Here is a 20,352-nt window from a genome sequence, read left to right on the forward strand (position 1 = left end):
AGAAGCAGGTTCCCCACTGAGCAGAGAGCCCAATGCAGGGCTCAATCCCAGGACCTCGGGATCATGACCTGAGCAGAAGGCAGACACTTAACCTGCTGAGCCACGCAGGTGCCCAGTTCATTACTATTTTTAACAGCCCTATTGAGGTATACCTGACATAAAATAAATTACAAGTGTATAAGTTGTTAAGCTCTGACGTATGTATTTGAAACCATCATCACAATCAAGATAATGAACACATCTATGACCCCCAAAGTTTCCCCAGGAGCACTCATTTCTCCCTCCCCTTCCTCCCTCCCTCCCTCCCTCCCTTCCTTCCTTCCTTCCTTCCTTCCTTCCTTCCTTTCCTTCTTTTCTTTTTCTTCTTTCTTTCTTTTTTCTTCTTTCCTTTCTTTCCTCCCTCCCTTCCTTCCTTCTTTCTTTTTTTCTTTTCTTTCTTTTAAATTTTATTTTTAAGCAGTCTCCACACCCGATGTGGGGCTTGAACTCACAACCTCAAGATTAAGAGTCGCATGCTCCACTAACAGTCAGCCAGGCACCCCAGGAGCACTCATTTCTAATGCATCACTCGAGTATGGCTACTTTGTGGGCACCTGCCCACTGGGGTGGACCATATGGCTTGGGGGGCCTGATGGTGGTAGTGGTGCTGCCTGAGTCATGGTCATGGGGGCTGTAACCTGCTCTCTCAGATTTCACTTATGGCTAATTCCTTCTCATTTGGGGCATGAACCACCAGGACCTTACTTAGAAGCCCCCTCTGACACCTCCAAATAAGAGTAGATGCTCCTTCTGTGCTCTCCCATTGCACCTACCCTATCATTGGTCTCCTCTTATGGTTATCGATAGTTTCATTGTCTCTCTTTCCAGATAGACTGCAAGCTTCTTGAGGGCAGAGGCCATGTCTATGCTTGTTTAACACTATCTTCTCAGTACTTTGAGCATACTGGGCCTTCAATAAATATTTTTTGAATGAATCAATTAATGAATGAATCCATCAGTGTTTTAGGTGTTGAAGATGCAAAAATGAGTTACATTGGATTTTGCCCTAAAAGGCTCACAGCCCAAGTGGAGGGGCAGGCAGGTAGATAGATTCTTTGACCTCTATGAAGTACAGTAGCGTGCAGCACATATGGAAGACTGGTTCTCGGTTTCCGCAGGGACAGTCTGACAAGGGTTCAGGGTGGATGTAGCGCTTGAGTTAAGATAACCTGGATAGACTCCAGGGCAGAGGTTTACAGCTGTCGTGGGGAGACTAATGGCTCCTAAAGATGTCCAAATCCTAATCCATGAACCTGTGGCTATGTTACTTACATGGCAAAAGGAACTTTGTAGAGCGATTAAGTTAAGAATCTTGAGATGGGGAAATTTTCCTGCATTATCTGGGTTGGCCCAGTGAAACGACAAGGGTCTTTATAAAAGGGAGGCGTGACTGTCAGGGAAATTTGACGTTATGCTGCTGACTTTGAAGATGAAGGAAGAGGCCCCAAGCCAAAGAATGCAGATAGCCTCTAGAAAGTGGAAAAGAGAAGGAACTGCTTTCTCTCCTAGAGCCTCCAGAAAGAACTCAGCTCTGCCGGTATCTTGATTTTGGCCCCGAAGATCCATTTCGGACTCCTGATGTCTAGAACTGTAAGATCATAATCCTGTGCTGTTAGGCCACTGAGTCGGTGCTAATGTGTTACAGCAACCATAGTTGTAAGACAACTGTCCACCACCTGAGACCTTCCTACCTGACCTCATACACACATTCATTCATTCAGTACCATGCGTGTTCTAAATGCTGAGAAAACAGCAGTAAAATGAGAAACAAGGCCTTTTACCCTCAAGGAGCCTACATCCTAGGACAGGTAGACATTCGACAGATAATGCAAGAAATAACTTCAGTAGGAAGTGGCATGATGAAAACAAAACAAGGTATTGGGAAGAGATTGCTGGTGGGGGGGGAGGGGCTCCTTTAGTCAGAATGGTCAGAGGGAGATTCTCTGAGGTGAAGTTTGAACCAACCCTTGAATGAGAAGGAGCCAGTTGTGCGTTGATCTGAGCCTCTCCCACTCCCCCTACTTGTGTTCCCTCTCTCACTGTGTCTCTCTCTGTCAAATAAATAAAATCTTTAAGGAAAAAAAAAAAAAAGATCTGAGGCCCTGAGAAAGGAATGAGCTTGGAGTGCCTGAGGAACAGAAAGGAGACCCATGTGGCTGGAGCAGAAAGAATAATGGGAAGGAGGTCAGACAGGAAGGGAAGAGCCAGATCAGGCAGAGGCTTGTATCCACAGTAAGGAGCTGGGATTTTATTTTAATTGCAGAAGGAGGCCTTTGGAAGGATTTAAGTGGGGGAAGTGACAGATTGGATTTATTTATTTTTTTAATAATATATATGTTGCTATGTGGTGAATGAACAGTGATGGGTAATAGTAGAGGCAAGAAAACCAGTTATGGCGTCACTGCTATAATCTAGGTGGGAGGCAACAGTGGCTTGGATTAGGGCCACAGCACTGAAAAAGAAATCTTCCTCCCCCTGTCCTCCAGTCACCGGGTTCTTCCCCCTGGAGGCGGCGGCCATTATTATCTCCTTATCCACTGTAATCTTGGAGATCCTTCTAGAAATGTTCCATGTACAAACATAGTAAATTCATTTAAAAACAATTTTTAATGAGGTTTGGGAAAGGTTTGTAGGAATGTAGCCTATTTGCAGAGTCATAAGAGGGTATGTTGTATTTATACAGAAATGATCTCTCCTAGACAAAATTGTTGTCCCTAGAGTAGAAAATGGCAATTTACCACTTCAGTACTAATCCTTTTTTTTTTAAAGATTTTATTTATTTATTTGACAGAGAGAGAGACAGCCAGTGAGAGAGGGAACACAAGCAGGGGGAGTGGGAGAGGAAGAAGCAGGCTCCCAGTGGAGAAGCCTGATGTGGGGCTCGATCCCAGAACGCCAGGATCACGCCCTGAGCCGAAGGGAGACGCTTAACCGCTGTGCCACCCAGGCGCCCCCTTCAGTACTAATCCTCTGCTGAAAACAACCCTTAGTTTTATAGTTTGATCTGAATTAACTTACCTGGCAGGGAGAACTGTCCCAAGGAAGTGACTGGTATTAATTGTTTTGCTAGAGATAGGTGCCATTAGAAACACACAGATTAGGGACGCGTGAGTGGCTCAGTCGGCTGAGTGTGGAACTCTTGGTTTCAGCTCAGGCCACCATCTCAAGGTTGAAAGATGGAGCCCCACATCAGATTCCACACTTGCTCAGCAGGGAGTCTGCTTGAGATTCTCTCTTCACCTCTCTCTCTGCCCCTCTGCCCTGAACCTCCCCACCCTGTGCTTGCGCTCTCTTGTTCTCTCTCTAGAATAATAAATAAATAAATCTTAAAAAAAAAAAAAAGGAAATACAGAGATTGGTATCTTGGCTTTAGAAGTCAAAGAATAAAGAAGACAAAATTTGGAATTAGCTCCAAATCTGGGCTTTGCAACTTAGTTGTGTTTAAAGATATGGACATGGGGGATCATGAGTGAGCAGAACACCATGACCTTCATACAGAAGGCGGGGTACGTTTGGACTAAGCAAGAGTTGGGACATAAAGGTACTGAGGATGGCACGCCAGTGGAACAGAGGGGCCAGGAAGGAAAGTCTTCAGGGAAACTGGGCAGCAGAATTCTAAGCCTCTGTCCCCAGGGGCTTTCTGATGGATAACGTAGGGGTCCTCAGCCTTCCTATGTTCAGCTCTCTACACCAGTGCTTTTGCACATTATATATTTGCACCTCAATCTCCTTTCTAACATCAGCAGAGGAATTATTCCCATCATATAGTTATGTGAAGGTGCTTCCTAAATCAATCAAACAGTTTGCTTTCTGCAGTGTTACCTTCTTTGCTTTTGGAGCTGTTATGGAATTTTATCATTTAAGTGTTGTTTCTTTTCTTTTCTTTTTTATTTCGTTTCTTTTCTTTTTCTTTTTTCTCTCCCCTTCCTTCCTTCCTTCCTTCCTTCCTTCCTTCCTTCCTTCCTTCCTTCCTTCCTTCCTTCCTTCCTCCCTCCCTCCCTCCCCCCCTTTCTCTTTCTTTCTTCTTCTCCTTCTTCTCCGCCCCCCCCAGTATTTTTCTAACTGTGCTCCTGGAACCCTGGAGGGGTTTCGGGGTGTTTTGGGGGTAGGAAGAGAAGTGGAGAAGGGTGTGATCACCTCAGATAGACACATATGCATCCTGCTTCAGCAAAAGCAAACTTTCACAAGTTACAATGTTAAGCTTCTGAGAGACGTTCACTTGAAGAAAGGATTCTGCCCACTTAAAAAATGGAAAACCATAGTTTCATTGTATTTTGCAATTTTATTAAAAATTTTCAGGGTCGTAGAAAACAGGGGCTCCTGGGTGGCTCAGCTGGTTGAGCATCTGGCTTCAGCTCGGGTCGTGATCTTGGGGTCCTGGGACTAGCCTGCTGGCCAAGTCTCTCGTCCCGCTCCCTTGTGCCCCTCCTCCTGCTCGTGCTCTCTCTCTCACAAATAAAATCTTAAAAAAAAAAAAAACAGAATAGTGGAAAACAGAAAAATAAAATCTCTGATCTAGTGATGGAAAATCAATAGATAGTGAACGAGCGGCGAGTCTTTAGGTTCAGTGGGAGTTAAGCTGGTGGACTGTTTAGTGTAAAGGGGAGGCTCAACGTTAAAGGGAATATTGAAAAAAAATATTTAAAAAAATAAAGGGAATGTTTGAAATGCTAGGAATGTTATCATCAAAGATTGGAGCTAAAGGAGAGGTGTCTTAGGAATTGAGATGTAAATGAAATAACTGTTGTAAAGTGCCTTGCAAATAGCAATAATAGGTAACATTTTTTAAATTATTGAATACTTACCGCGTGCCAGCGGCTATCCTAAGTGTCTTGTACATATTACTTCATTTAATTTTTTTTTTTATGTAAGCTCTAGGCCCAGTGTGGGGCTTGAACTCATGACCCTGAGATTAAGAGTCGCACGCTCTACAGACTGAGCCAGCCAGGCGCCCTCATATTATCTCATTTAATCTTCAAAACACCATAAGGAATGTACTAGTATTACTCGCATTTTACAGATTAGGACACTAGGTCACCAAAAGGTTAAATAACTTACTCAATATCATATAGACAGTAACATTTAGCATTTGAACCCAGGCATTTGTGACTAATTTTCTGACCCAGAATATATGGCTAGTTTGACTCTCAGTGAGCTTTCAAAATTGAGTTGTCCTACAAAATACTGCTGAGAAAGTTAAAGAAAACCTAAATAAATGGAAAGATACATTGCATTCTTTGGTGGAAAAATTCAATATTGTTAAGATGTCAAATTCTCTCCAAATTGATTCATACATTCAATGCAATCCCCAAAATCTCAGATTTTCTTTTTTCTTTCTTTCCTTTCCTTTCCTTTCTTTTTCTTTCTTCCTTTCTTTCTTTCTTTCTTTCTTTCTTTCTTTCTTTCTTTCTTTCTTTCTTTCTTTCTTTCTTTCTTTCTTTCTTTCTTTCTTTCTTTCTTTCTTTCTTTCTTTCTTTCTTCTGTAGAAAAGTGCCAGAGGGACAAAACTGGCAGCTTACCCTACTTGACTTCAAGACTCACTATAAAGCTACAGTGATCAAGATAATGATATTGGTATCAAGATAGACAAACAGGTCAATGGGACAGAATAAAGTCTGGAAATAGCCCCACAAATATAGAGTCAATTGATGTTTGACAAAAGTGCAAAGACAATTCAATAGAGAAAGGACAGTCTTTTCAACAAATGGGTGCTGGAACAATTGGAAATCCATAAGCAAAAAAAAAAAAAAAAAAAAAAAAGAATTCTGATCCATCTCATACTAGATACAAAAATTAAAGTGCATCACAGACCTAAAACTATAAACTTTCAGGAGAAGAACTCAGTGACCTTGAATAAAGAAACTATCCTACATTCAATACCAAAAGCATGATCCATAAAAGAAAGTAAATTTGATTTCAACAAAATTAGTAACTTCTACTTTAAGTAGACACTCTTTTTTTTTTTTAAAGATTTTTTATTTATTTATTTGATAAAGATAGAGACAGCCAGTGAGAGAGGGAACACAAGCAGGGGGAGTGGGAGAGGAAGAAGCAGGCTCATAGCAGAGGAGCCCGATGTGGGGCTCGATCCCATAACGCCGGGATCACACCCTGAGCCGAAGGCAGACGCTTAACCGCTGTGCCACCCAGGCGCCCCTAAGTAGACACTCTTAAGAGAATAAAAGGATAAGTCACAAACTCGAAGATAAAATACTCAAATCACGTATCTAAGAAATAACTTGCATTCAGAATAAAGAACTCTCAAAAATAAAACCCTCTCAATAAAATCTTATTAAAAAAAAGAATAAAGAACTCTCAAAACTCAATAAAGGGACACCTGGCTGGCTCAGTCAGTGGAGGAAGCAACTCTTGATCTCAAGGTTGTAAGTTCAACCCCCATGTTGGGTATAGAGATTACTTAAAAAAAAAAAACCTCAATAAAAATAAGCAAACTGATTTTAAACACATGGGAAAAAGATTCGAACAGACATTTCACCAAAAAGATATACATCTGGCAAATAAGCACCTGAAAAAATGCTCAACATCATTAGTTATTATGGAAAAATGAAATAAAACCATAATGAGACACCACTATTGTCACCAGCTAGACCCCATGACCAGGCCTTTACTGCCCACCTGCTTATACTCACTCACCTTTGTCTTACATTTTTTCCTAAGCTCTTTTTTCCAGCTTTCTCCTTAACTCAGACAAATGAAATCCCAAACCACCCCGCAGGTGATGGTGACTGCCCTGACAAGACCTCCCGCTGCCCAGACCACCCAGACCTTCTGAGCTGAACCTGACTGGTGCCTGTGCACATGGATCACGGAGTGACCTCTGGAATGACCTACAATTCCCTTTACCTCATTCTAGTACTAACATCTCTGTCCAAGGAGGAGCCTCAGCCTCATTTACATAACATACTGACCCTAAGCAAAAGGAACCCATTCACCCTTTCTTGGGGAGTCATGGCCTTGGAAGCCATTCCCATGATCTCCTTATTTGCTACAAATAAGTTTTCTTTGTGGGACAGCTCAGCCTGGTGTAGCTTCTGACTCACCAGAAGGAGCAAACTCACGCTGGTTCAGATACACTATGTACCTATCAGAGTGGCTAAAATTTAAAAAACAACCAAGTGCTGGAGATCGGGAAGAAACTGAAACTCTCATACTCTGCTAGGAAGAATGTAAAATAGTACAATCATTTTGGAAAACAATTCAGCAATATCTTTTAAAAAAATTTTTTTAAGGGGCGCCTGGGTGGCGCAGTCGTTAAGGGTCTGCCTTCGGCTCAGGGCGTAATCCCAGCGTTCTGGGATCGAGCCCCACATCAGGCTTCTCTGCTAGGAGCCTGCTTCTTCCTCTCCCACTTCCCATGCTTGTGTCTCCCTCCTCGCTGGGAAGATTTTATTCATCTATTTGTCAGAGAGAGCGAGCACAAGCAGGGGGAGCAGCAGGCGGGGGGAGAAGCGGGCTCCCCATCGAGCAGGGAGCCCAACCTGGGACTCGATCCCAGGAGCCTGGGATCACCGCCTGAGCCAAAGGCAGACACTCAACCGACTTAAGAATCCAGGGGTCCCTTTTAAAAGTTTTTGACCGTTTCTTTAAAAGCGAGGAATACTCTTACAGTGTGACTCATCCAGCCAGTGATTCCATTCCTAGGTATTCACCCAAGAGAAAAAAAGCATCTGTCCACAGAGACCCGCACGTAAATGTTTATAGCAGCTTTATAATAGCCCAAACTGGAAACACACGCACGTGCCCACCGACAGATGAGCGGACAAACGGTGGTACATCCACGCGGGGAAAGCCTACTCGGCAAGAAAAAGCAATGATGCAACAGTGATGAATCTCCAAATAATTACGCTGAATGAAAAAAGGCAGGATAAAAAGAAGTATATATTGTATGATTTAGTTTATGATTTAGTTTACTTTATCTAGAAAAATGCAAACTAACTTATGTGGCAAAAAGCAGCTTAGTGGTTGCCTTGGGAGGGGCTGGGAGTGACAGGATGGTGAGATAACGAAGAAAGAGGACACTTTGGGGTGACCCATAGTTTCATTATTTTGAGAATGGTGATGGTTTTATGGGTACGCATGTACTGTAAACCTTTTAAAATTGTATACTTTAAATATCTACGGTTGATTGTATATCAATTACCCTCAATAAAACAATTTTAAAAATTGAGTTTTTAAGACATAGCGAAACTGAAGACTGGGCCAGGAATAATAACTAACTGCCATTTGTAATGTTACGTTACCCAGCAGTTTCTATGCAAAGTCCCTTGCTATAGTATTTCATTTAATTCTCCAGTCTTGTGAAGTATAACTATTACAATTTCTTACAAAGATTTCCTTTTTAGGGGCACCTGGGTGGCTCAGTCCATTGAACACCAACTCTTGGTTTCTGCTCAGGTCATGATCTTAGGGTTGTGAAATTGAGCCCCGCATTAGGCTCTGTGCTGAGTGTGGAGTCTGCTTAAGATTCTCTCCCTCTCCCTCTGGCCACACCCCCCCCCCCAGCTCAAATGCTTGTTCTCTCTCAAAAAAAAAAAAAGAAAGGAAAAAAAAAAAGACGTTGCTTTTTTTTTTTTTCTTTCTTTTTCTTTTGATTGTTTGTTTTCCTCTTTCACAGCCCTCTGAAGTCAGGGTTCATCATCAGTAAAATCCCCACCTTCAACATTCCTTTCACCATGGGCTCTAAAGGAAACCTGGCTCTCCCCAAAGGACCCTTGACCAGTAACTGAAAACCCTATCTGCTTTTGCATTATATATTCTAAATTGTTATTTACATAAACTGTCAATGCTCCTGTTCGAGGCCAACCTCTCCACCTGTGCGCTGGACTCCATCCCTTGTCTGTTCAGGGACGTGGGTTTCTCTATCTCTTACATCATCTACTTTTCTCTATTTCTCTGTTTTCCACCCTTAAGCAATCATGCTGATGTTTCTACCATTTTATAAAATCCCTCTCTTGACCCCACTTCTTTCAGACACTGCTCTCCTTCCTTTTTCAGCAAAACTGTTTGAAAAAGATGTCTTCAATGTTCTCCCATCCCATTTTCTCTCTTTACAATTGGTATCATATTTAACAATAATATATGTTAGAGACATTCTGCCCATTCTCTTTTGAACCCATTCTGATCATGCTTTTGCCCCCACCTCTTCATTAAAACTTTTTTTTTTTAAAAAGCCAGCCAAATTTAGCAGTGGGGGGTTGTATACCAAATTTAGTGACACTAATGTTAATATGTTTTGATAACCCACTACCATCGGACCAGCCTCATTAAAACTTCTCATCAAGGTCATTGATAATCCCATATTCTCAATTCTTTTTTTTTTTTTTAAAGATTTTATTTATTTATTTGACAGGGAGAGAGACAGCCAGCGAGAGAGGGAACACAAGCAGGGGAGTGGGAGAGGAAGAAGCAGGCTCCCAGCGGAGGAGCCTGATGTGGGGCTCGATCCCAGAATCCTGGGATCACGCCCTGGGCCAAAGGCAGACGCTTACCGACTGCACCACCCAGGCGCCCCCATATTCTCAATTGTTAACTGAGTTAACCTATTAACAGCAGTTGGCACAGTTGATCACTTGCTCCTTCTCGCAACATTTTTTTCACTTGTCTCCTAGGACCTCATCATATCCTAGTTTTCTTCCTACCTTATTGGCCTTTCCTTTTGTCTCTTTTGCTGGTTTCTCCTCATCTCCCTGATTACAAAAACCTGAAGTATACAGGATTCAGTCTCCAGTCCTCTCTCTCTCTCTCCCCCTCCCCCCATCTATATACTCCCTTCCTAGCCAACCTCATCCAGTTTCATGAATTAAAAACCAATTATAAAGTGATGATACCCAAATTTTTATTTCCAACCTAGGCCTCTTTCCCTTAAACTCCAAACCTTTATATCTGTCTACTTAATATTTTCACTTGCATGTAAAATGTGAAGAAATATATACATACATAATATTAGTACAAAGAAATTCACGAGAATGATGAAGTTAGCTTCCGTGTAGTGGTTACCACTGGTAGGGAGAGAGTGGGGTGCAATGGGTGGGGGTTCACAGACAGGTCCAACTCTACAGGTAACCCTGTCTTTCTTAAGCTGGGAGGTGGGTATATAAATATTTGTCGTAGGTCTTATATGCTTCATTATGTGTTTTACCACTTCCCCTATGCCTTCTGACCTTGCCCTCTTGCTCAACACCCTCAGTCCCTCAGCCACCCTTATTTTTTTCAATCAGTTCTTTTCTGGCTTCCCCTTTCTCCCAATTGATCTTGGACTCCTCCATCCACCAATCATGACTGAAGTAACACTGTAATGTCCATGTTTCTATTCCCAAACTAGAGTAAACCAATCATGCATATACTTTTTTTTCTGGTACAATTCTTTAATATTTTTCAAAGTATGGTCTGTAGACCCATTGTGTCAGAATCACTTGGGATGGTATTAAAATTCAGATTCCAAAACTCTACCCTTAAGATCTTTGTTGTTGTTGTTATTGTTTTAGGTAAACCCTATGCCCAACATGGGGCTGGAACATCCCCTAAGATCAAGAGTCCCATGCTCTTCCAACTGAGCCAGCCAAGTGCCCTGTACCCTTAAGATCTTTGAATCCTGCTTTTTTGGAGGTGAGATTAAGAATGAAATTTATTCAATTGGCAGAGGTGATTCATATTCACACAGAGGAGATTATTTCATTCATCCTTGACTTTTTAATAAGCCCAACATATTTAGTTATCCACAGATTTTGAGCACCCGCTGTATGTCAGGCAATATAATTGACCATGTAGACATTGTCCCTGACCTCACAAGCTTACAGCTCGAGAGACATTTCCAATGGACATACGTGGGATCACTTTGGGTGGTATCATTTTTGGTGATAAAAATCATTTTGGTGATAAATAGTGATAAACTTTTTAAAGATTTATTTTAGAGAGAGACAGACAGAGAGAGCACGTGGGGAAGGGGCAGAGGGAGAGGGAGAGAGAATCTTAAGGAGCCCAACATGTGGCTTGATCTCATGACCCTGAGATCACAACCTGAGCCAAAACCAAAAGTCGGACACTCAACTAACTGCACCACCCAGGCACCCCAACTTTTTTTTTTTTTGAACTTAAAAGCTTATGGGGATGCCTGGGTGGCTTAGTTGGTTAAGCGTCTGCCTTCGGCTCGGGTCATGATCCTGAAGTCCTGGGATTGAGTGCCACATCGGGTTCCTTGCTCAGCAGGGAGCCGGCTTCTCCCTCTGCCTGCCACCCCCCTGCTTGTGCTCTGACAAATAAAATCTTAAAAAAAAAAAAAAGCTTATGTAGTTCTGTTTTTTTTAAAAATTACCTTCTATTTATGGCAAGAGTTATTAGTTTTCCATTTAGAATACTGATTTTTTTCATGGTAAATATAGAAAGTGAGTTAATTCAAAGAAAATGACAGTGTAGATATGGCAGAAATACCAAAAGAGGCACACAAATGCTTGAAGTTGGGAAATACTCATCTAGCATTTCAGAGGTAGTTGTGGTATAATAAAATAATAGCCAATATTCATCCCGAATTTATGGATCTAAGTCAGATCACGTCACCGCTGTGCTCAAAACTCTCCAATGGAAAAAACAAACAAAAACAACTCTCCAGCAGATTAACATCACACTATTTCTTCACACTTTATGTTTTTAACAGCTTCACTGAGCTGTAATTCACATACTATATAATTCAACGATTTAAAGTGTACAATTCACCTGTTTTTAGTATGGTTCACAGAGCTGTGTAACTATCACCAATCGCTTTTAGAATATTTTCATTACCCCTAAAGGAAACTCCATACATTTAACAGTCACTCCCCTCTCCTCCAACCTCCCTATCCCTAGGAAACCACTCTTCTACTTTCTGTCTCTATAAATTTGCCTATTCGGGGCATTTCATGTAAATAGAATCATACAACAGGTGGTCTTTTATGATTAGATTCTTTCACTTAGCATGTTTTCAGGGTTCATCAGCGTAGCACATAGCAGCACTCCTTTTCTTTTTATGGCCAAATAATATTCCTTTGTGTGGATATACCATATTTTATTTATCCATTCACCAGTTAGTGAACATTTTGGTTGTTTCTACTTCTTGACTAGTATGAATAATGCTGCTATGAACATTCCCGTACAACTTTTTGTGTGAATATACATTTCCAGTTCTCCTGGGTATATACCTAGGACTAGAATGGCTGGGTCGTATGTTAACTGTAACTTTTGGAGGACGGTGTCCCAAAGTGCACCACTAACATTCCCACCAGCACTATACACGGGTTCCAAATTCGTCACACACTGTCCAGAGCTTACTGTCTTTTTTATTAAAGCCATCCTAGAGGGTGTGAAGTGGCATCTCATTGTCCACTATCACGTTTTGAGTGGAGTCTAGTGCCGGCCAGGGCCTACAAGGCCCCACACGATCTAACTTTGTGTGCCACAGGTAGGTACACAATCTCTTATCTGCAATTGACAAAACAGCTCTAAAACCCAAGATTTTTGGAACTCATATGGCAACAAAACCTGATATGAAACTCATGCTGGGTAATTTATTAGACTATTCTTGTATTTTACTGCAGAAATAGTCATATATTTTAATCCTGGGTACTGCTCCAGATCCCTTTGAGGAAGTTTTTGTGAAATATTATAATTACTGTTCTAAAGTCAAAATAAATTCCAAAGCAAGTAAGGTCTCAAGGATTTCATATAAAGGATTGTAGATTTGAACTACGTTCCCCTAGCTCACTTGAATTTAGCCAAACTGCCTTCTTTTTCTGTGACATGCCAGGCATACTCTTTCCTGAAGACATGTGTACTTACTATCCCCCTGCCAGGAAGCTCTTTCTCCATTTATCCAACCAGCTTGCTCTTTCTTTAGTTTTCTGATCAAATGTTACCTATCAACCTTATAGACTCAAGGCCATTTTATATAAAACTTTATAAAACTACACTCCTTCTTCACACCCAATCACCCTCCCACACCGCTCCCCCACCAAAATGTAAGCTCTATGTATGTTTATCTTGGCCACTGCTAATATCTTCAGTATTTAGAAATGGCTGGCACATTTCTTGAATAAGTGATTGTTTTATACCACTTAAACCTCACAAAAATACTGTGAAATAGGAATGATCACCTAAAGATTAGAAAATTGAAGAGAGGGGTGCCTGGCTAGCTCAGTTGGTAGAGCATAGGACTCTTGATCTCAGGGTTTCGAGTTCAAGCCTAACATTGGGCATGGAGCCTCCTTAAAAAAGAAAAGAAAAAAAGAGGATAAGAAAGTTGGTTGGAGAGGTTAGATAACTCACCCAAGGTCACAAAGCTAGAATTATCCGAGGCGAGATTTACATCTAAGAGTCCACTCTCTTAGGTTCTTAACCCGACAGCTCTGTTTAATGGGAGACTTGGACTGAGAAACTAAGTGCCAAGCACATTGGCAAGTTAATACTTACTGAATAAATGAACGAATATAAGATTCTAGCCTGTTCTTTCATCTACTGGCTCAGCTTCCTTCGACAAACCTATTCTATGAAGTGAACACCCCCCTATAGCTTAAAGAATAAGCTAAATGTATAAATTAAAGGAGCAGGATATTAACTTAAATACTGATAGACAATGAATAATTTTGTCCTCCTACATCGTCGATTATGGAAACATAGGCAAAAACAAAACGGAGGACAGGATTTGGGGTTGAGGCAAAGGGTGGTCCAGGACATCAATGAATCCCGATTACCACAGGGAATTGACTTCAAATCCAATTACCTCAAAGGCAGACATTAGACCAGAGATGGAATAGCCCAGAGACTTCTAACTTGAATACTTTATACATTGAGACTGGAGGACACTTCACAAAGTTAGGGAGATGCTGAGATTGCAACTAACTTTTCCCCACCTAATCAAGTCCACTCCAAGTAGGTGGGAGTGAGAGATGGGGACTCAGATGTCTATACCGCCTCTTCTGTGACCTACTAGAACTTTAGCCCACAGTAGCTTAGCAGAGCAGGCCATTCATTTTACCGTCCAAATATCCAGAGAACCTCAAGCTGACCTGTGGCCACTTCTAATGGCATGACATGTGGCCTTTCCCTAGATGGAAACGATGTCCTGGCTGCCCATCAGATGAGGCAAGGTTTGAGTTATTTGCAACGGGTGTTGGGTTGGGAGGTGGAATGGGGCTACTTTAGAGCCCGAAGCACATAAGAATCTCTTTTGTCATCTCTGGCACTCCAAAATCTCAATGAATTTGGGATTATCTTCAAGTAGAGAAATTGCTCAACCAACTTCTTAGTTGTGTTAGGCTCTGGAATGTATGCTCCCTGGAGATAGGATCACATTTTCTAAAGATTTTTTTTAAAGGTTTTATTTGTCAGAGAGAGGGAGGAGAAGAGAGGGAGAAAAAGAGCGAACGAGTGAGCAAGCAAGCGCATGCACGCACAAGGGGAGCAGCAGGCAGAAGGCGGCTCCCCACTGAGCAAGAAGCCTGATGCGGAACTCAGTTCCAGGACTTTGGAATCATGACCTGAGCTGAAGGCGGACACTTAACCGACTGAGTCACCCAGGTATCCCTATTTATAAGATTTTAAGTAATCTCCACACTCAATGTGGGACTCGAACTTACAAACCCAAGACCAAGACCTGCACACTCCAACTGAGCCAGCCAGGCCCCCCCGGCTCATACTTTAAGAATGCACAAACCGACTGGGTGGCTCAGTTGGTTAAGGTCTGATGTGGCTCAGGTCATGACCTCAAGGTCCTGGAAAGAGATGCTCAGGGGGAATCTGCCTGTCCCTCCCTCTGCCACTCCCCCACTAGTGCTCTCTCTCAAAAAAAAAAAACAAAAAAAAAAACAGATCTTGGAGGGGTTGTGGGTTCAAGTCCCATGTTGGGTGTGGAGATTACTTAAAAATAAAACCTTTAATAAAAAAAGCACAAATCAACTTTTCTTTTTTAAAGATTTTATTTATTTATTTGACAGAGAGAGACAGCCAGCGAGAGAACACAAGCAGGGGGAGTGGGAGAGGAAGAAGCAGGCTCCCAGCGGAGGAGCCTGATGCAGGGCTCGATCCCATAACGCCAGGATCACGCCCTGAGCCGAAGGCAGACGCTTAACCGCTGTGCCACCCAGGCGCCCCACAAATCAACTTTTCAACTTCCAGTCCTGGGACAGCCAGTTAAAACCTACCTTGAAAAAAAGATAGGCTGAACCTATAAATATTTCAAGAAAAATGTTGTAGTTACATGGCCTGATTTACTACTTGAATCTGGTTTATTGAACAAACTGGGATTTGAGAGAACCAGGCTTAGCGTTTTTACCTCAGACCTTTTTCTTTCTCCAGTGTTAACCCCTGGTATAAAGGGGTCATTAGAGCATAGAGAAGTAACGAAGGAGCAGATGCTCTGTGGGCCCGGGGCTCTTACCTACAACGTGTTCTCACCAAGTCAGGATCTGCCGCAGCTATTCCAGCACAGGCATTGGTACGCTGACCACGAGCCAAGTTGGAGTCAGCAATTTTTTTTTCAGTTCAACTGTTCAATGAACAGGGACCCCTCTAGGCTCTGAAATACTCTACCCCTTATCATACTCCTTTGAATGGACACTTAGAAAAAGGTGTTTCCCCACTGAAATAGTTTTGATTTTGAGATAGCCAGTGAGTGAGCAAGCCAGTGAGCAAATGCCTGGGGGAGGGGGAAGCACGAGGTGAGGGACAAGCAGACTCCAGAGGGTGGAGCTCCATCTCTCGACCCAGAGATTATGATCTGAGCCAAAACCAATACCCCTACTGAGCCACCCAGGGACCCCTCCCACTGAAATATGTATTTTCTTAAAGGATTTTAAAGAGGGGGCATCTGGGTGGCTCAATTGATTGTCTGCCTTCAGCTCAGGTCATTTCAGGGTCCTGGGATTGAGTCTCATGTGGGGTTCCCTGCTCAGCAGGGAGTCTGCTCTTCCCTCTCCCCTCCTAATAAAAAAATCTTAAAAATAAGTAAATAAAAGATTTGAGAGAGAATGCACACCCAAGGGGAGGGGACAGAGGGAAAGCGGACTCCCTGCTGAGCAGAGGCTGATGCAGTGCTCAAATCCGAGACCCTGAGCCAAGACCTGGGCTGAAACCAACTTGGACCAACTGAGCCACCAAGGTACCCCTGAAGTATGTTTTAATCAAAACTTCCAAGCTACGGGCTTAGTTTTTTTTTTTTTTTTTGGGGGGGGGGAATCCTATAATTTCACTAGCAAAGCCAGTCATTATTAATCCATTCCCAAATGGATTTTTCAAACATGTATATTCCTGCCTAGTAACTAATTTCTGAACTATAGAAAAAACAAACCATTGTCACACAGACAAAGTCAGATACAGATTTCCTCCGTACTTTGTGTGGAAATTCTCTTTCCTCTTGTGGACTACCATCATTTTCTAGGAATGCCTCTGGCATCCTGGACATCTTTATTCCGTAGAGAAACCACCATAGAAAGATGCAAATTGGCCAAAAACAGGTTTAGCAGCAGACCAATTCCAAGTAGGTGTATTTTATGAAATTAAGGATCTGAATACAGATCCCCTTAAAAACTAAGTCATGCACTTCCTAAAAACTAAGTCACGCACTTCCTATTAAAGTCTGTGTGTCCCCCAAAAATGTTAGGCCTATGTGCTCCTCACTCAAGTTTTTCCTGACCCTCCTAGTTCCTTATCCCTATTTTTAAGACACTAACTTAATCTACTAAACAAGGTGGCATTAACCTAACACCCACAGGTACCTTACCACCCCCCTCACAATTATGCAAGTTGGGGAGGCCAATACAAATATAAAAGAAACCCAAGTTGAGCATTTACTTACATGGATAAGCTTTCTCCCCCATGAAAAGACTATGTGGCATTACACACTTGAATGTGAAAATAATTACAGTCCCTGTGACACAACTCCCACACTGATGACAACATACACTCAACATGCTGTATGAAGTATAACTGCTATTTATTTTTTTTTCTGGAGAACAGCTTTTCTTCAGTCCCTTCAGTAAGGACTTAGCTCCTTACATGGGCTTTGGTGGAGGTCGTGGGGCAGCACCCTGAAAAAAACAAAACATAAATTTAGAACATCAATGAAGGAATCCCCTCCTCAAAGAACTTGACTACTTCTCCCATCACTAACAATGCATCTGGGCCACACATGCATGGAAAACTGGTCAATGTGATGACCCACATTACTCCAACTGAAACAGATTCTAAAAGCTCTTCTTTAGAAGACTCTCCAAGCAATGTTTTAGATGTTGAGTCTCACCTACCTTACCTATTTAGAACTTCATTTTAGATAGGAATCTTGTGTATCTCTTGTCCATCACCCCTCTGGCTTCCACATCTTTTTGAAGATACTTACCATGGGGGCAGCTGGGTGGCTCAGTGGATCAAGTGTCTGTCCTCAGCTCAAGTCATGATCAGGGTCCTGCTCAGCAGGGAGCCTGCTTTTCCCTCTCCCCCTGCTTGTACTCCCTCTCTCTCAAATAAATAAATAAATACATAAATAAAATCTTAAAAAGATGAAAAATAAGGCTACTTACCGCGGGTCTAAATCGGGGTGGGGGTGTTCGGTCTTTCCGTGCTTCACGAGAGCGATTCCTGACTACCTTGCTATGAATGGCACAACTCACGCAATAATGTAGTTTCACATACAGCTTGGGAAGCACATAGGCTAAGAAACAGAAAGAAAGAGGCATAACAGTAGGTATTACATATCCACATTGCACTTGTTCTCTCGAATTCATCCTGTCAAAAATAAACCTACATAAAAGTCTCTCAAGCACATCTACGTTTCATTTCCAAAGCAACTGTTCAGTTTCTGATGACTTAACACATGTGTGTGTTCACAAACGAATAATCCCCCTACTAACCCTTGTCACCACGGGTACCAAATCCACAGCCTACTGGCTTAAACTGACAATCCAGTTCCTTCAGCAGTTGCACCAATCCTAATGCCTATTCCTGGGCCCCTTCTCCTTGCCTAAAAAAACTAGTTTGTCTTAAGAAAAAGAAATGAGCAAAATAACAGCACACTGCTCCAAAGATCACCCTTGACCAAATGAGACTACCTTCATTATCGAAACATTCTTCATTAAGAGTTAGCCTGTACATCTTTATAACGGTGTTCGAGTGTCCAGCAATCCAGAAAGACGGCTACATTTATCATGCTTATAGCCAGTGTTCCCCCCAGGCTGATACACGATAAACTCTACAAGTACTTTTGGAATCTCACCCTCTAAACAGGTAACCACAAATCGTGACTCAAAGACTGCACTATCACACAAGGCGCCTCTCTGCCAGTCAAGGTTAGAACAAACGAATCAAAAGTACCGATCTCTTTTACCAACAGTAATCCTAAACGCCCGCAGAAACCGCCTGGGACGCGCCACAAACGCGCCACGTTAACAGAGCCTGCAGGTGGGGATGGGTTGTGCCAGCATTACTCACCATCGAAGACACTCGCTTCGGAAATATCCCTGACGGCGGCGGCCTCTACTATGTTCCGAATAACGAACTTCTTAATGGCCTTGTCCTTGGGCACACAGCGGGCGCAGTTGGTGCAGCGAATAGGCTGCACGTGGCCGCGGCCTTTTTTGGCACGACCATTATTCCTTCTTTTCTTGGTCTGCATCAAAATGAAGACCGTGTTACAGAAAGGGCGCAACTTCCCCACCCTGAACCCCCTACCGGCTACAATCCGCGCTGGCGGCCCCCAGAATGGCTCTACTCAGACCTTCAGGTCCTCCGCACATCCCTCCAAGATCGGAGCAAATACACACTCTGTGTACTCTCCACCATGGTCCAAGCTTTCAAGTCCTCACAACCTCAGAATCTGTTCTTCTCAGGCCCTCACGCGAGCCCCCAGCACCCACCACGCGCCCCAACTCACCATTGTGGATGCGAGACCCGAGAGAGAGTGCGGCGTCGCGCCCGACTCTCTTATATACCCCGAGATCCCTACGCTCACACAGGAAGACTATTTAAGAGACGTACACCGAGAACAGCAAGCCAGTTTACTCAGATTTTCTTTATTATTCAGCGTTTACACGGAAATGTAAAGATAGAAAGGCGTTTTTCGGATTTTGTTATCCGTGGAAGAAAGTGACCATGGGACTATTTAGCCGGCTGGCGGAAGAAAACTAGGGTTATACGTCTCTCACTAAGCACTACGACCCCTACCCCGGAAGTAATTACGGGCGTCGTAATTATCCGGTTTTTGCGACGCTATGCGCGGAAGTTACCCGCGCAGGACCACAGGTCGCGCTCCCTGTCGGGGGCAGGGTCGGGGAGATGCATGGGAGTTGTAGTGCGAAGCTGGCAGGCCCTTGGCCCCTGAGCTCTTAGACCGAAGGCGGCGCTGTGCCACCGGGGGACGCTCTCGGCTCATTTCTCTGACAATCTTGTTGCTTGGTGTAGGATTGAGAAATGAAGACCTGGGGGAAAACAAAACATTTTGTTAATTCCTCCTCCCAGTATGAACAAAACCCCACGAAAGGCCATGGGCAAGTACATGGGTGTTAGGGCAGTTTTTTACCCCCCCTTTTTAAAATCCCTGGATCCTGTTAGCATAGAGCCAAACTCTGTAGTAAGCGCTTTATAAATATTAGCTCATTTTACCTCCAACAGACCTATAAGGTAGGTACTATTATTGTCCTCCCTTTGCAGATCGAAAAACTGAGGTTGTTGAAAATCACAGAGTTACTAAGAGGTGTCCTGGCTCCACTACACTATGCTGCCTTCCACCTAACAACAACAAAAATTGGTGGAGTTACATAACCTGGAACAGTAACTTCAAAGATTTTGATTCCGACCCATAGCAGAACTATATTTTACATTTGTTCTCAGTACACACACAAACGTACAAAACTGAAATACAAACTTCATGAAACAGTACTTGCCCTTAGCACATAGGAGCAATGATATGTTCTGTTTCCTGCTTTAATAAATGTTGATCAAGCCCCACTAAAGTGATTTCACCACTCAATGAGTCTGGCCTGTTATTGAAACATACTTTCCTACACGTAAGCTCCATTTACCTTTGAAGAGCCTTCAGAAAGTCTTTAGCTTTGAGCAGGAGTGCTGTTTGTGGGCAAACACCCATTTGTCTCCAAAGTTGAAAAAACTTGAGTGTCAAGACCTACCACAATTCAGACCCAAGATGGTACAGATGGAGACCAACCAACCATTTATTCATGAATCATTCTGGAGTCTGAACTCCAGTCACTTTCCCTGAAAAGAAACCCATCATGGTTTCTTTTCACCTCTAATCCACTTTACTGGGGTTGAAGTTTA

At 42.7% G+C, this 20,352-nt stretch overlaps 1 protein-coding gene across 1 annotated transcript; it reads right to left on the reverse strand.

Moving 5' to 3' along the window:
* Positions 1–17,000: 17,000 nt before the first annotated feature.
* On the reverse strand, positions 17,001–19,085 carry RPS26 (ribosomal protein S26). The gene is made up of 4 exons (XM_045789905.2): positions 18,950–19,085; positions 18,508–18,685; positions 17,601–17,731; positions 17,001–17,111 (listed from the first exon to the last, which is right to left on the reverse strand). The coding sequence occupies exons 1-4, from the start codon at positions 18,950–18,952 to the stop codon at positions 17,076–17,078; spliced, it is 348 nt and encodes a 115-aa protein (XP_045645861.1). The 5' UTR covers positions 18,953–19,085; the 3' UTR covers positions 17,001–17,075.
* Positions 19,086–20,352: the final 1,267 nt, after the last annotated feature.

The sequence above is a fragment of the Ursus americanus genome, chromosome 17 (assembly GCF_024610735.1).
Source record: "Ursus americanus isolate L20-20 chromosome 17, mUrsAme1.1.p, whole genome shotgun sequence".
Lineage (NCBI taxonomy): Eukaryota > Metazoa > Chordata > Mammalia > Carnivora > Ursidae > Ursus > Ursus americanus.

Excerpts from the sequence above, each read along its gene's own strand:
- RPS26 (XM_045789905.2), bottom strand. Across the intron at positions 17,732-18,507 it reads CGAAGCGAGTGTCTTCGATG|CCTATGTGCTTCCCAAGCTG; the intron begins GTGAGTAATGCT and ends TCTGTTTCTTAG. Across the intron at positions 17,112-17,600 it reads CACCCCGATTTAGACCCGCG|GGTGCTGCCCCACGACCTCC; the intron begins GTAAGTAGCCTT and ends TGTTTTTTTCAG.